We start from the raw sequence: 14,061 nt of genomic DNA on the forward strand, positions 1-14,061 counted from the left end.
TGCAATGAATAAATATAATGTACAAGTTACACCTTTTGAATGCAATTACTGAAATAAATCAAGTTTTTCAAAATATTCTAATTTACTGGCTTTTACCTGTAAGTACTTACTGCAGAACACATGACGTTATATGACGCAGGGGTGGCTGTTGTACATTTCAAAGCGAAAGAGGGCGGTAGTGAGCAAAGAAGTACTTTATATGAAAAAGAAGAAGCGGCCAACCAAAATAGACCGAGGAGATTGTGCAGCAGGTGACGTCACCGAGCAGAAATGGCTGCCACCGGAGTTCTTCCCTTTATAAGAGGGGTAGACCTTAGTGGGAACGACTTTAAAGTAAGATTTTCAACATGTTTTCGAATGTCTATTGTGGCTTTTGACTGATAGTTCGCTTGTACATCGAATTAGCGAGTAAACCGAAGGCTCAGTATAAAGGCGGAGTCTCACCAAAACACTAGCTTAGCCAACATGGCTAGCTGGGCGTTAGCCAGTTATCTCAGAAAACTTAGCCAGTTATCCAGATATCTGACATGACTGTAAAGTCAAACATGTTAGCCAGTTATCCAGATATCTGACATGACTGTAAAGTCAAACATGTTATCCAGTTATCCAGATATCTGACATGACTGTAAAGTCAAACATGTTAGCCAGTTATCCAGATATCTGACATGACTGTAAAGTAAAACTAGTTAGCCAGTTATCCAGATATCTGACATGACTGTAAAGTCAAACATGTTAGCCAGTTATCCAGATATCTGACATGACTGTAAAGTCAAACATGTTATCCAGTTATCCAGATATCTGACATGACTGTAAAGTCAAACATGTTAGCCAGTTATCCAGATATCTGACATGACTGTAAAGTCAAACTTGTTAGCCAGTTATCCAGATATCTGACATGACTGTAAAGTCAAACATGTTAGCCAGTTATCCAGATATCTGACATGACTGTAAAGTCAAACATGTTAGCCAGTTATCCAGATATCTGACATGACTGTAAAGTCAAACATGTTAGCCAGTTATCCAGATATCTGACATGACTGTAAAGTCAAACATGTTATCCAGTTATCCAGATATCTGACATGACTGTAAAGTCAAACATGTTAGCCAGTTATCCAGATATCTGACATGACTGTAAAGTAAAACTAGTTAGCCAGTTATCCAGATATCTGACATGACTGTAAAGTCAAACATGTTAGCCAGTTATCCAGATATCTGACATGACTGTAAAGTCAAACATGTTATCCAGTTATCCAGATATCTGACATGACTGTAAAGTCAAACATGTTAGCCAGTTATCCAGATATCTGACATGACTGTAAAGTCAAACTTGTTAGCCAGTTATCCAGATATCTGACATGACTGTAAAGTCAAACATGTTAGCCAGTTATCCAGATATCTGACATGACTGTAAAGTCAAACATGTTAGCCAGTTATCCAGATATCGGACATGACTGTAAAGTCAAACATGTTAGCCGGTTATCCAGATATCTGACATGACTGTAAAGTCAAACATGTTAGCCAGTTATCCAGATATCTGGCATGACTGTAAAGTCAAACATGTTAGCCAGTTATCCAGATATCTGACATGACTATAAAGTCAAACATGTTAGCCAGTTATCCAGATATCTGACATGACTGTAAAGTCAAACATGTTAGCCGGTTATCCAGATATCTGACATGACTGTAAAGTCAAACATGTTAGCCAGTTATCCAGATATCTGACATGACTGTAAAGTCAAACATGTTAGCCAGTTATCCAGATATCTGACATGACTGTAAAGTCAAACATGTTAGCCAGTTATCCAGATATCTGACATGACTGTAAAGTCAAACATGTTAGCCAGTTATCCAGATATCTGACATGACTGTAAAGTCAAACATGTTAGCCAGTTATCCAGATATCTGACATGACTGTAAAGTCAAACATGTTAGCCAGTTATCCAGATATCTGACATGACTGTAAAGTCAAACATGTTAGCCAGTTATCCAGATATCTGACATGACTGTAAAGTCAAACATGTTAGCCGGTTATCCAGATATCGGACATGACTGTAAAGTCAAACATGTTAGCCAGTTATCCAGATATCGGACATGACTGTAAAGTCAAACATGTTAGCCAGTTATCCAGATATCTGACATGACTGTAAAGTCAAACATGTTAGCCAGTTATACAGATATCTGACATTGACTGTAAAGTCAAACATGTTATCCAGATATCTGACATGACTGTAAAGTCAAACATGTTAGCCAGTTATCCAGATATCTGACATGACTGTAAAGTCAAACATGTTAGCCAGTTATCCAGATATCAGACATGACTGTAAAGTATTTATTCTATTTTATTTATTTATTTTTTATCGTGTTCTGTTTGTGTTGTGTTGTGTTTGCTCGGTACTCGTATTATCTTTTAAACTGCCCATTGTACAGCCCTTTGGCTACCCGTGTGGTAACTTTTTAAATGTGCTTTATAAATAAATAAAGTTGATCCAGATATCTGACATGAAGCAGCACTGTAAAGTCAAACATGTTAGCCAGTTATCCAGATATCTGACATGACTATAAAGTCAAACATGTTAGCCAGTTATCCAGATATCTGACATGACTGTAAAGTCAAACATGTTAGCCAGTTATCCAGATATCTGACATGACTGTAAAGTCAAACATGTTAGCCAGTTATCCAGATATCTGACATGACTGTAAAGTCAAACATGTTAGCCAGTTATCCAGATATCTGACATGACTGTAAAGTCAAACATGTTAGCCAGTTATCCAGATATCTGACATGACTGTAAAGTCAAACATGTTAGCCAGTTATCCAGATATCTGACATGACTGTAAAGTCAAACATGTTAGCCAGTTATCCAGATATCGGACATGACTGTAAAGTCAAACATGTTAGCCAGTTATCCAGATATCTGACATGACTGTAAAGTCAAACATGTTAGCCAGTTATCCAGATATCTGACATGACTGTAAAGTCAAACATGTTAGCCAGTTATCCAGATATCTGACATGACTGTAAAGTCAAACATGTTAGCCAGTTATCCAGATATCGGACATGACTGTAAAGTCAAACATGTTAGCCAGTTATCCAGATATCTGACATGACTGTAAAGTCAAACATGTTAGCCGGTTATCCAGATATCGGACATGACTGTAAAGTCAAACATGTTAGCCAGTTATCCAGATATCGGACATGACTGTAAAGTCAAACATGTTAGCCAGTTATCCAGATATCTGACATGACTGTAAAGTCAAACATGTTAGCCAGTTATACAGATATCTGACATTGACTGTAAAGTCAAACATGTTATCCAGATATCTGACATGACTGTAAAGTCAAACATGTTAGCCAGTTATCCAGATATCTGACATGACTGTAAAGTCAAACATGTTAGCCAGTTATCCAGATATCAGACATGACTGTAAAGTATTTATTCTATTTTATTTATTTATTTTTTATCGTGTTCTGTTTGTGTTGTGTTGTGTTTGCTCGGTACTCGTATTATCTTTTAAACTGCCCATTGTACAGCCCTTTGGCTACCCGTGTGGTAACTTTTTAAATGTGCTTTATAAATAAATAAAGTTGATCCAGATATCTGACATGAAGCAGCACTGTAAAGTCAAACATGTTAGCCAGTTATCCAGATATCTGACATGACTATAAAGTCAAACATGTTAGCCAGTTATCCAGATATCTGACATGACTGTAAAGTCAAACATGTTAGCCAGTTATCCAGATATCTGACATGACTGTAAAGTCAAACATGTTAGCCAGTTATCCAGATATCTGACATGACTGTAAAGTCAAACATGTTAGCCAGTTATCCAGATATCTGACATGACTGTAAAGTCAAACATGTTAGCCAGTTATCCAGATATCTGACATGACTGTAAAGTCAAACATGTTAGCCAGTTATCCAGATATCTGACATGACTGTAAAGTCAAACATGTTAGCCAGTTATCCAGATATCGGACATGACTGTAAAGTCAAACATGTTAGCCAGTTATCCAGATATCTGACATGACTGTAAAGTCAAACATGTTAGCCAGTTATCCAGATATCTGACATGACTGTAAAGTCAAACATGTTAGCCAGTTATCCAGATATCTGACATGACTGTAAAGTCAAACATGTTAGCCAGTTATCCAGATATCTGACATGAAGCAGCACTGTAAAGTCAAGCATGTTAGCCAGTTATCCAGATATCTGACATGACTGTAAAGTCAAACATGTTAGCCAGTTATCCAGATATCTGACATGACTGTAAAGTCAAACATGTTAGCCAGTTATCCAGATATCAGACATGACTGTAAAGTCAAACATGTTAGCCAGTTATCCAGATATCTGACATGACTGTAAAGTCAAACATGTTAGCCAGTTATCCAGATATCTGACATGACTGTAAAGTCAAACATGTTAGCCAGTTATCCAGATATCTGACATGACTGTAAAGTCAAACATGTTAGCCAGTTATCCAGATATCTGACATGACTGTAAAGTCAAACATGTTAGCCAGTTATCCAGATATCTGACATGACTGTAAAGTCAAACATGTTAGCCAGTTATCCAGATATCGGACATGACTGTAAAGTCAAACATGTTAGCCAGTTATCCAGATATCTGACATGACTGTAAAGTCAAACATGTTAGCCAGTTATCCAGATATCTGACATGACTGTAAAGTCAAACATGTTAGCCAGTTATCCAGATATCTGACATGACTGTAAAGTCAAACATGTTAGCCAGTTATCCAGATATCTGACATGAAGCAGCACTGTAAAGTCAAGCATGTTAGCCAGTTATCCAGATATCTGACATGACTGTAAAGTCAAACATGTTAGCCAGTTATCCAGATATCTGACATGAAGCAGCACTGTAAAGTCAAACATGTTAGCCAGTTATCCAGATATTTAACATGACTGTAAAGTCAAACATGTCAGCCAGTTATCCAGTTATCTGACATGACTGTAAAGTCAAACATGTTAGCCAGTTATCCAGATATCTGACATGACTGTAAAGTCAAACATGTTAGCCAGTTATCCAGATATCTGACATGAAGCAGCACTGTAAAGTCAAACATGTTAGCCAGTTATCCAGATATCTGACATGACTGTAAAGTCAAACATGTTGGCCAGTTATCCAGATATCTGACATGAAGCAGCACTGTAAAGTCAAGCATGTTAGCCAGTTATCCAGATATCTGACATGACTGTAAAGTCAAACATGTTAGCCAGTTATCCAGATATCTGACATGAAGCAGCACTGTAAAGTCAAACATGTTAGCCAGTTATCCAGATATTTAACATGACTGTAAAGTCAAACATGTCAGCCAGTTATCCAGTTATCTGACATGACTGTAAAGTCAAACATGTTAGCCAGTTATCCAGATATCTGACATGACTGTAAAGTCAAACATGTTAGCCAGTTATCCAGATATCTGACATGAAGCAGCACTGTAAAGTCAAATATGTCTCGGTTATCCAGATATTTGACATGACTAAAGTCAAACATGTTAGCCAGTTATCCAGATATCTGACATGACTGTAAAGTCAAACATGTTAGCCAGTTAACCAGATATCTGACATGACTATAAACCATGGCCTCAGATTTGGAGATGCTGATCCTCCTTCCAGCCACTGAACACTCTGCCGCGAACCGATCCAGTGAGAGTTGAAGGTCAGGAACCGATAGTGCCATCAGGACCACATCATCTGCAAACAGCAGTGACGCAACCTTTAGCCCCCCGAGACGTATACCCTCTCCACCATGGTCACGACTCTGTCTAGAAATCCTGTCGTTGAAAATCACAAACAGGATAGGTGACCGAGTACTTAGATACTTATCAGGGCATCGAAATTATCTTTGAAACCAACTTCTGAAAATATGTAAAATTAAATTTGAATGTTAGTCTTAAATTAATATGATGTTAAAGCTGAGGGTTTGAGTTCGCAAGTTGGCTACTTTGTACAAGTTGCTTGTTGTCTATCATCGGTCAATTTCAGGTAGACTAACATCTTATCATCTTTTAGGAGTTTTAGTTATTTAATTGGTAAATGGATTATACATGTATAGAGCTTTTCTACCTTCAAGGTACTTAAAGCCCTTTGACACTATTTCCACATTCACACACTGATGGGGCTAACCACGACCCATCCGGAGCAAGGGTGTACTGTCTTGCCCAAGGACAAGACGGACGTGACTAGGATGGCAGAAGGTGGGCTCGAACCTGGAACCCTCAGGTGTATGACACAGCCGCTCTATTACCCGAGCCACACCGTTCCAGTTAACCTTATCGACTTCTAGTGGGTAGTGAAACTGTGTTGGAAGAATGCATTGAATTGGTTCATCCTGATATGTTCATTTATATAAATATCTCAACATATTTGCTTCCTCTGTGTCTTTTCAGGGTGGGTATTTCCCAGAACATGTCAAATCCATGAGCAGCTTGCGATGGCTCAAACTGAACAGGACTGGGCTGTGTTACCTCCCAGAGGAGCTTTCCTCTCTGCAGAAGCTGGTGAGAACTTAGAAGATCAAATTAACATTTGTGTTGTTCTTTTAATCCAGTGTTTTTGATGGGAAACCGCACTTTGTTGGAAGTTTATCTATCACATCTTTACGCGAGACAAGAACTTGTATGTCTTTCCTTTTTTTAAATGCATTCAAGTACGAGGTGGCTAACAGAGGTCAAGAGATTTACTCTATCCGTCTATAAAACACTCTTAAAAAAAACCTCCATCAACAGTGTATATACACACTATAGGTATATATGTAATGTAGTAACAGGCATATTCATAATAAGTAATAGGGCTGCAGCTAACAATTATTTTTCTATCGATTAATCTATAGATTATTTTTTTAGATTAATCGGTTACCGTATTTTCCGCACTATTAGCCGCACCTAAAAACCACAAATTTACTCAAAAGCTGACAGTGCGGCTTATAACCCGGTGCGCTTTATATGTGGATTAATATTAAGATTCGTTTTCATAAAGTTTAGGTCTCGCAACTACGGTAAACAGCCGCCATCTTTTTTCCCCGTAGAAGCGGAAGCGCTTCTTCTTCTACTGTAAGCAACCACCCGCCCCCGTAGAAGAAGAAGAAGCGCGCGGATATTACGTTTCATTTCCTTTGTGTGTTTACATCTGTAAAGACCACAAAATGGCTCCTACTAAGCGACAGGTTTCCGGTTCATGAAAAGACGCAATCTCTCCATCCGCACACGGACTACTATTTCACAGCAACTGCCTAAAGACTTTCAAGAAAAGCTGGCTACTTTCCGTGCATATTGTAAAAACAAGATAGCTGAAAAAAAGATCCGGCCAGAGAACATTATCAACATGGACGAGGTTCTACTGACTTTTGATATTCCTGTGAACCGCACTGTGGATACAACGGGAGCACGTACGGTGAATATTCGCACCACAGGGAATGAGAAGTCATCCTTCACTGTGGTTCTAGCTTGCCATGCTAATGGCCAGAAACTTCCACCCATGGTGATATTCAAAAGGAAGACCTTGCCAAAAGAGACCTTTCCAGCCGGCGTCATCATAAAAGCTAACTCGAAGGGATGGATGGATGAAGAAAAGATGAGCGAGTGGTTAAGGGAAGTTTACGCGAAGAGGCCGGGTGGCTTTTTTCACGCAGCTCCATCCATGTTGATATACGACTCCATGCGCGCCCACATCACGCTGGTTTTTAATATATTATTAAAGTTTGACTGACCTATCTGACTGTTTTTTTGACATTCCCTTTAGCGCAGTTAGATGCGGCTTACAACACGGGGCGGCTTATAGGTGGACAAAGTTTTGAAATATGCCGTTCATTGAAGGCGCGGCTTATAACCCAGGGCGGCTTATGGTGCGGAAAATACGGTTATCTATAGATTATTTTTTTCGATTAATCTATAGATTATTTTTCCTTTTACCGATTATTTTTTTTATTTAAAATGAAGAGGAAAAAATAAATGTAGGCCAGTTTTTTCAAAAGGCATGGCTTTTATTTACAAAAAAAAAAAGTATGGCCACTCAGTCAACATTGACAACAACATGACAAAATATTCTGTAACAATGTAAACATTTAAAACTTTTAACATTTAACAAAATTAAAAGGAGCTTATTTGCTTTTTAATGTGCAAATATAAAAGTAAACATCCAGTGCAAATCTTAATATTCTGCAATAGTATAAGCATTTCAAAAGTAAAAGTATTGCTTATTTTGCTTTAAAATGTGCAAAAAATAAAGATAAACATCCAATACAAAAAAGTGCAAAACAGAAATATTCTGAACAACAGTGTAAACATTTCAACAAAAGTAAAAGTATTGCTTATTTGCTAAAATGTGCAAAAATAAAGATAAACATCCAATACAAAAAAGTGTACAGTGTAAACATTTCAACAAAAGTAAAAGTATTGCTTATTTTGCTTAACACAACAATGATAGTATGATTAAAGTGAAAGTTAATTGTTGGTTTGTACATAGTATATGTAACTGTTAATGTTGTAAAAGGTATTTGCACAACTAATTAACGTTAGCGTTTGTGACACGTCTTGTGCCGTGGGGGGTTTTTCAGGACCGACAGACTGAACGCTAGACGGCTTTGCCAGGTTTACAATCTTTTAATTTTACACAAAGTCTTTTCTCTTCCAACTATTTTCTCTTTCTTTTCTCGCTTTTCGGCTCCTCTTCCTCGCTCGCTCGTCGTCCCCTGTCTCTGGCTCTCCTCCTCTCTCGCTCCACGTCAGCTTCACTTTGGCTCCTTCCAGTCTCTCTTCCCTCTCTCTCTGCTGCTCCCCTTTTCTTCAGCGAGAGGAGATTGGATGATTGCGGCGTCGCTCCCGGCGCGCCCCGCCTCGCCGCTCGCTCGCCGGCGCCGCCTCTCCACAGCGTTAAAGAGAAGCGCGTCTTTGTAAACACTGAACAGGCACGCCAAACGCGCCTCTCAGAGTGAAACGGTGCTTTAGTTTATGAATTTACAACGCAGATACAAATGACACATTCATGTTTTTGTGTAATGATGACAACGTATACTCACGTGGACGATTGACTAGTTGATGGTGATGGCAAGAACGCTGTCGGGTGTTTTCTTTTCAAATGTTCGTTCATAGCCGTTGTGCTGCTATGATAGGCCGTTTCCGCTCGACACAGTGTGCATACAACAACATTATTAGGCCGTTTATTGAAATACTCCCACACTTTTGACGACTTTTGGCGTGCTTTTTTCCCCTCGCTCGCATCGTCTGCTTTGCGCTCCGCCATGACAGTAGTGTGACGTAAATATGCGACGCGTCGACGCACAAAAACGGCGTCGACGTATTTACGTAACCGATGATGTCGACGCGTCGTTTCAGCCTAATAAGTAATATTTACTTATAATTTTGTTAAATGTTAAAAGTTTTAAATGTTTACATTATTACAGAATATTTTGTCATGTTGTTGTCAATGTTGACTGAGTGGCCATAATTTTTTTTTTGAAAAAATTGGCCTACATTTATTTTTTCCTCATCATTTTAAATAAAAAAAAATTATCGGTAAAAGGAAAAAAAATCTATAGATTAATCAAAAAAAAATAATCTATAGATTAACCGATTAATCGAAAAAAATAATCTATAGATTAATCGATAGAAAAATAATCGTTAGCTGCAGCCCTATTACTTATTATGAATATGCCTGTTACTACATTACATATATACCTATAGTGTGTATATACACTGTTGATGGAGGTTTTTTTTAGAGTGTTTTATAGACGGATAGAGCAAATCTCTTGACCTAATAAGTAATATTTACTTATTTTGCTCATTTTAAGCATTCATTTCACAGACGCATCACAACGTTTGCTATTTCCTTCAACAACAACTACTACTATTACGAATCATTGCAGACTTCATGAGAGCCAACAACGACTACTTTGGTACAAATTAGAGATGTCCAATAATGGCTTTTTTGCCGATATCCGATATTCTGATATTGTCCAACTCTTAATTACCGATACCTATATATACAGTCGTGGAATTAACACATTATTATGCCTAATTTTGTTGTGATGCCCCGTTGGATGCATTAAACAATGTAACAAGGTTTTCCAAAATAAATCAACTCAAGTTATGGAAAAAAAATGCCAACATGGCACTGCCATATTTATTATTGAAGTCACAAAGTGCATTTTTTTTTTTTAACATGCCTCAAAACAGCAGCTTGGAATTTGGGACATGCTCTCCCTGAGAGAGCATGAGGAGGTTGAGGTGGGCGGGGGTAGGGGGTAGCGGGGGGTGTATATTGTAGCATCCCGGAAGAGTTGGTGCTGCAAGGGGTTCTGGGTATTTGTTCTGTTGTGTTTATGTTGTGTTTTACGGTGCGGATGTTCTCCCGAAATGTGTTTGTCATTCTTGTTTGGTGTGGGTTCACAGTGTGGCGCATATTTGTAACAGTGTTAAAGTTGTTTATACGGCCACCATACCTGCCAACTACTCCGGTTTTCCCGTAATTAGTACGGTTTTCATCAACCTATTCCGGGTTACGGTTGCAGTGATAAAAAATACGGTTTTTCATTAATTAAAAAAAACAACTTTTTTTTAAGTTTTATTCACGAAATCGCGTAACAACAATGACAATCGATACTGCTTCCCGTAACTTCCTATCGAGCCATTCCGAATGCCATGCGCGAGGCTATTTATAGCACCGCTGCCAAGCACGAGGCACCAGTTGCCATTGTTTCCAAACGAGCGAACGATCATGGAATCAGCCGGAGAAAAATCGCAAACGAGTCTTAAACCGAAAAGAAAACTGCAGTCATTCCGTGAAGAATATTCAAAAGCCTATCCGGGAATAATTATCCGTTCCAAAAAGGGTGAAAACTACGCGAATTGCACCTTGTGCAGACAAGATTTTTCGATCGGACACGGAGGAATTAGCGATGTAAAAGACCACGTTGGGACAAAAAAACACAAGTCTAATGCCGTTGCTAAATTTGGATTTTAGCCACAAAAAGGTAATGACACCAATGTTATCTATTGGAATTGTTTAGTACTGTTATACTGTTAAAAGTGTTTATACTATTTATGCTTTCAAGTCCAAGTTGAAGAAATCTTGTTAAATGTTGACAGCATAACTACCAAAATACAGAAGTATGTCCTTAATATTTTTGCAGTGCTATTTCTGTTGAAAAGTTCAAATGATTACATTAGAGATGTGATGTGCCACTTTTCAAGTGTCTGATGGCTTCAATTAATTTTCATTAATTTTTCATATTTTGAATTCTTTTGAAAGGCTTACAAAAAAACTACATTTGAATTGTAATTCCATGCTATTGACAGGACTATTAATTTTAATGAAGTTAGCTTACCATGTTTACAGTATGATAATTGTGATAGAAATGTGAATTTTAGGCACAGAATATTTTTTACAATTGAACAAGGCAGTAGATTATACAAGCTTGGACAGAAAGTTAATAATGACACCAATTTTTTTTTAATGGAATTGTTTAATACTGTTTTACCATTTGTTTACTGTAAAAAGTGTTTATACTGTTTATACTTTCAATTAACAAATTGAAGTCTTGTGAAAGGTTGACAGGATAACTGGCATTAACTGTCAAAATAATTTCAAACTATTGAAGTTAGCTTACAGAATAAACATGTCAATCAACCCATATGATTTTTGCTGTAATATTCTTGTTTTGAAAAGTCACTGTGACTGATAGAAAAGTGATGGTTTTAGCAACATTTTAACCTGTCTGAATGCTAATAATCATTTTGCGTCGGGGGGCGAAGCCTGAACCTCCCACCAGGACTTTGTCCTGGACCTACCGGGGCCTGCGGCCCCTGGACCCTGGCTACTAGGTTTTTCTGATTTCAAAAGTTGGCAGGTATGGGCCACCCTCAGTGTGACCTGTATGGCTGTTGACCAAGTATGGTATGCATTCACTTGTGTGTGTGTGTGTGTGTGTGAAAAGCCGTAGATATTATGTGATTGGGCCGGCACGCAAAGGAAGTGCCTTTAAGGTTTATTGGCGCTCTGTACTTCTCCCTACGTCCGTGTACACAGCGGCGTTTTAAAAAGTCATAAGTTTTACTTTTTGAAACCGATACCGATGATTTCCAATATGAAATTTTAAAGCATGTATCGGCCGATTATATCGGCAGTCCGATATTATCGGACATCTCTAGTACAAATGACGAACCAGAACCTTATATTTGTGAGCTTGAATATACGGAGGATAAGCTATAAGTTTTAAAAGCTGCAAATAGCACAATTGCTAAGTGCTAAATGAGAAATACAAAACTAGGAACATATTAAACAATCACTTATTGTAGTCTCTGACTGGGATGATTGTATCTTCCCGTGTCGAAGAAGAATTACCGGTAATCATAATACTTATGCAGCTAAAGGAAGTAAAAAGGGAAGGTGCAAACGAGCATCTTTTTGTGTCTTTCACTCCATCGCTGAATTGAAGTTGATTGTCAAAGTAGATCAACTTCTTAGTTTATCGTCACAATGTTCTACTATTCAACTGAGAGGCATGATTTATAATCTAGAATTAACTTTTACCAACTTAAAGGGGAACATTATCACCAGACGTCACAGGAAAATGGACGGGTGTATATAACGATGGTTAAAATCAGGCACTTTGAAGCTTTTTTTAGGAATATTGCGTGATGGGTAAAATTTTGAAAAAAACTTGGAAAAATAAAATAAGCCACTGGGAACTGATTTTGAATGGTTTTAACCCTTCTGAAATTGTGATAATGTTCCCCTTTAAAGGTTATGCAGGAGCTCCACCGGCTCGGTATGTCAATAGCAGCATAAGCTACCGTATTTTCCAGACTATAGAGTGCACCCACTAAATTTTGGAAAAAAAAAAAAAAATGTCATATATTAGCCACAGATATATCCATCCATCCATCCATCTTCTTCCGCTTATCCGAGGTCGGGTCGCGGGGGCAGCAGCTTAAGCAGGGAAGCCCAGACTTCCCTCTCCCCAGCCACTTCGTCCAGCTCCTCCCGGGGGATCCCGAGGCGTTCCCATGCCAGCCGGGAGACATAGTCTTCCCAAAGTGTCCTGGGTCTTCCTCGTGGCCTCCTACCGGTCGGACGTGCCCTAAACACCTCCCTAGGGAGGCGCTCGGGTGGCATCCTGACCAGATGCCCGAACCACCTCATCTGGCTCCTCTCGATGTGGAGGAGCAGCGGCTTTACTTTGAGCTCCCCCCGGATGACAGAGCTTCTCACCCTATCTCTAAGGGAGAGCCCCGACTTACTGCCGGCAATGCGAACCAAGCTCTGACACTGATCATACAGGGAGCGGACCGCCACAATCAGACAGTCCGAAACCCCGTACTCTCTGAGCACTCCCCACAGGACTTCCCGAGGGACACGGTCGAATGCCTTCTCCAAGTCCACAAAGCACATGTAGACTGGTTGGGCAAACTCCCATGCACCCTCAAGGACCCTGCCGAGAGTATAGAGCTGGTCCACAGTTCCACGACCAGGACGAAAACCACACTGTTCCTCCTGAATCCGAGGTTCGACTATCCGACGTAGCCTCCTCTCCAGTCCACCTGAATAGACCTTACCGGGAAGGCTGAGGAGTGTGATCCCACGATAGTTAGAACACACCCTCTGGTTCCCCTTCTTAAAGAGAGGATATTAGCCACAGATATATACGTTGTGAAATGAGATATTTACACAGAAATATTTTATAAATGTTTATTTACATACCTTAATCAGGGTATCCGCAGGGTCTTAAAAAGTCTTACATACAACAAATGCAGAGACCCTGTTAATTGTTTCTAAACGGTGTCCGTAACATGGCAGTAAAACTGCCGATCAAACAAAACAGAAGTCATGGTCATGGACCCACTAGCTGCAAAACAGACTCAATAACTCCACGTGACATCTTGGTGAATTTACTGGTGAATTTGTGAAACCGAAACAATACAAAAAGAATGCCATTGTGAAGTAATAATACTAACCCAGACACTCGTAAACATGTTAGCACATTAGCCAATGCTAACGACGCTAGATTCATTACATTACGATAGCAAGGACAAATATGTTTG

General features: G+C 39.0%; 1 protein-coding gene across 1 annotated transcript in view; it reads left to right on the plus strand.

Moving 5' to 3' along the window:
• The first annotated feature begins 211 nt into the window (after positions 1-211).
• Positions 212-14,061, plus strand: part of flii (FLII actin remodeling protein) — a 57,655-nt gene continuing 43,805 nt past the window's right edge. The window contains exons 1-2 of the mRNA XM_061982057.2: positions 212-333; positions 6,412-6,522. Of these exons, the coding sequence (XP_061838041.1) occupies positions 271-333; positions 6,412-6,522 (174 nt within the window). The 5' untranslated portion in view covers positions 212-270. The remainder of the gene's footprint in view (positions 334-6,411; positions 6,523-14,061) is intronic.

Source organism: Nerophis lumbriciformis, linkage group LG24 (assembly GCF_033978685.3).
Source record: "Nerophis lumbriciformis linkage group LG24, RoL_Nlum_v2.1, whole genome shotgun sequence".
In the NCBI taxonomy this organism is placed as follows: Eukaryota; Metazoa; Chordata; class Actinopteri; order Syngnathiformes; family Syngnathidae; genus Nerophis; species Nerophis lumbriciformis.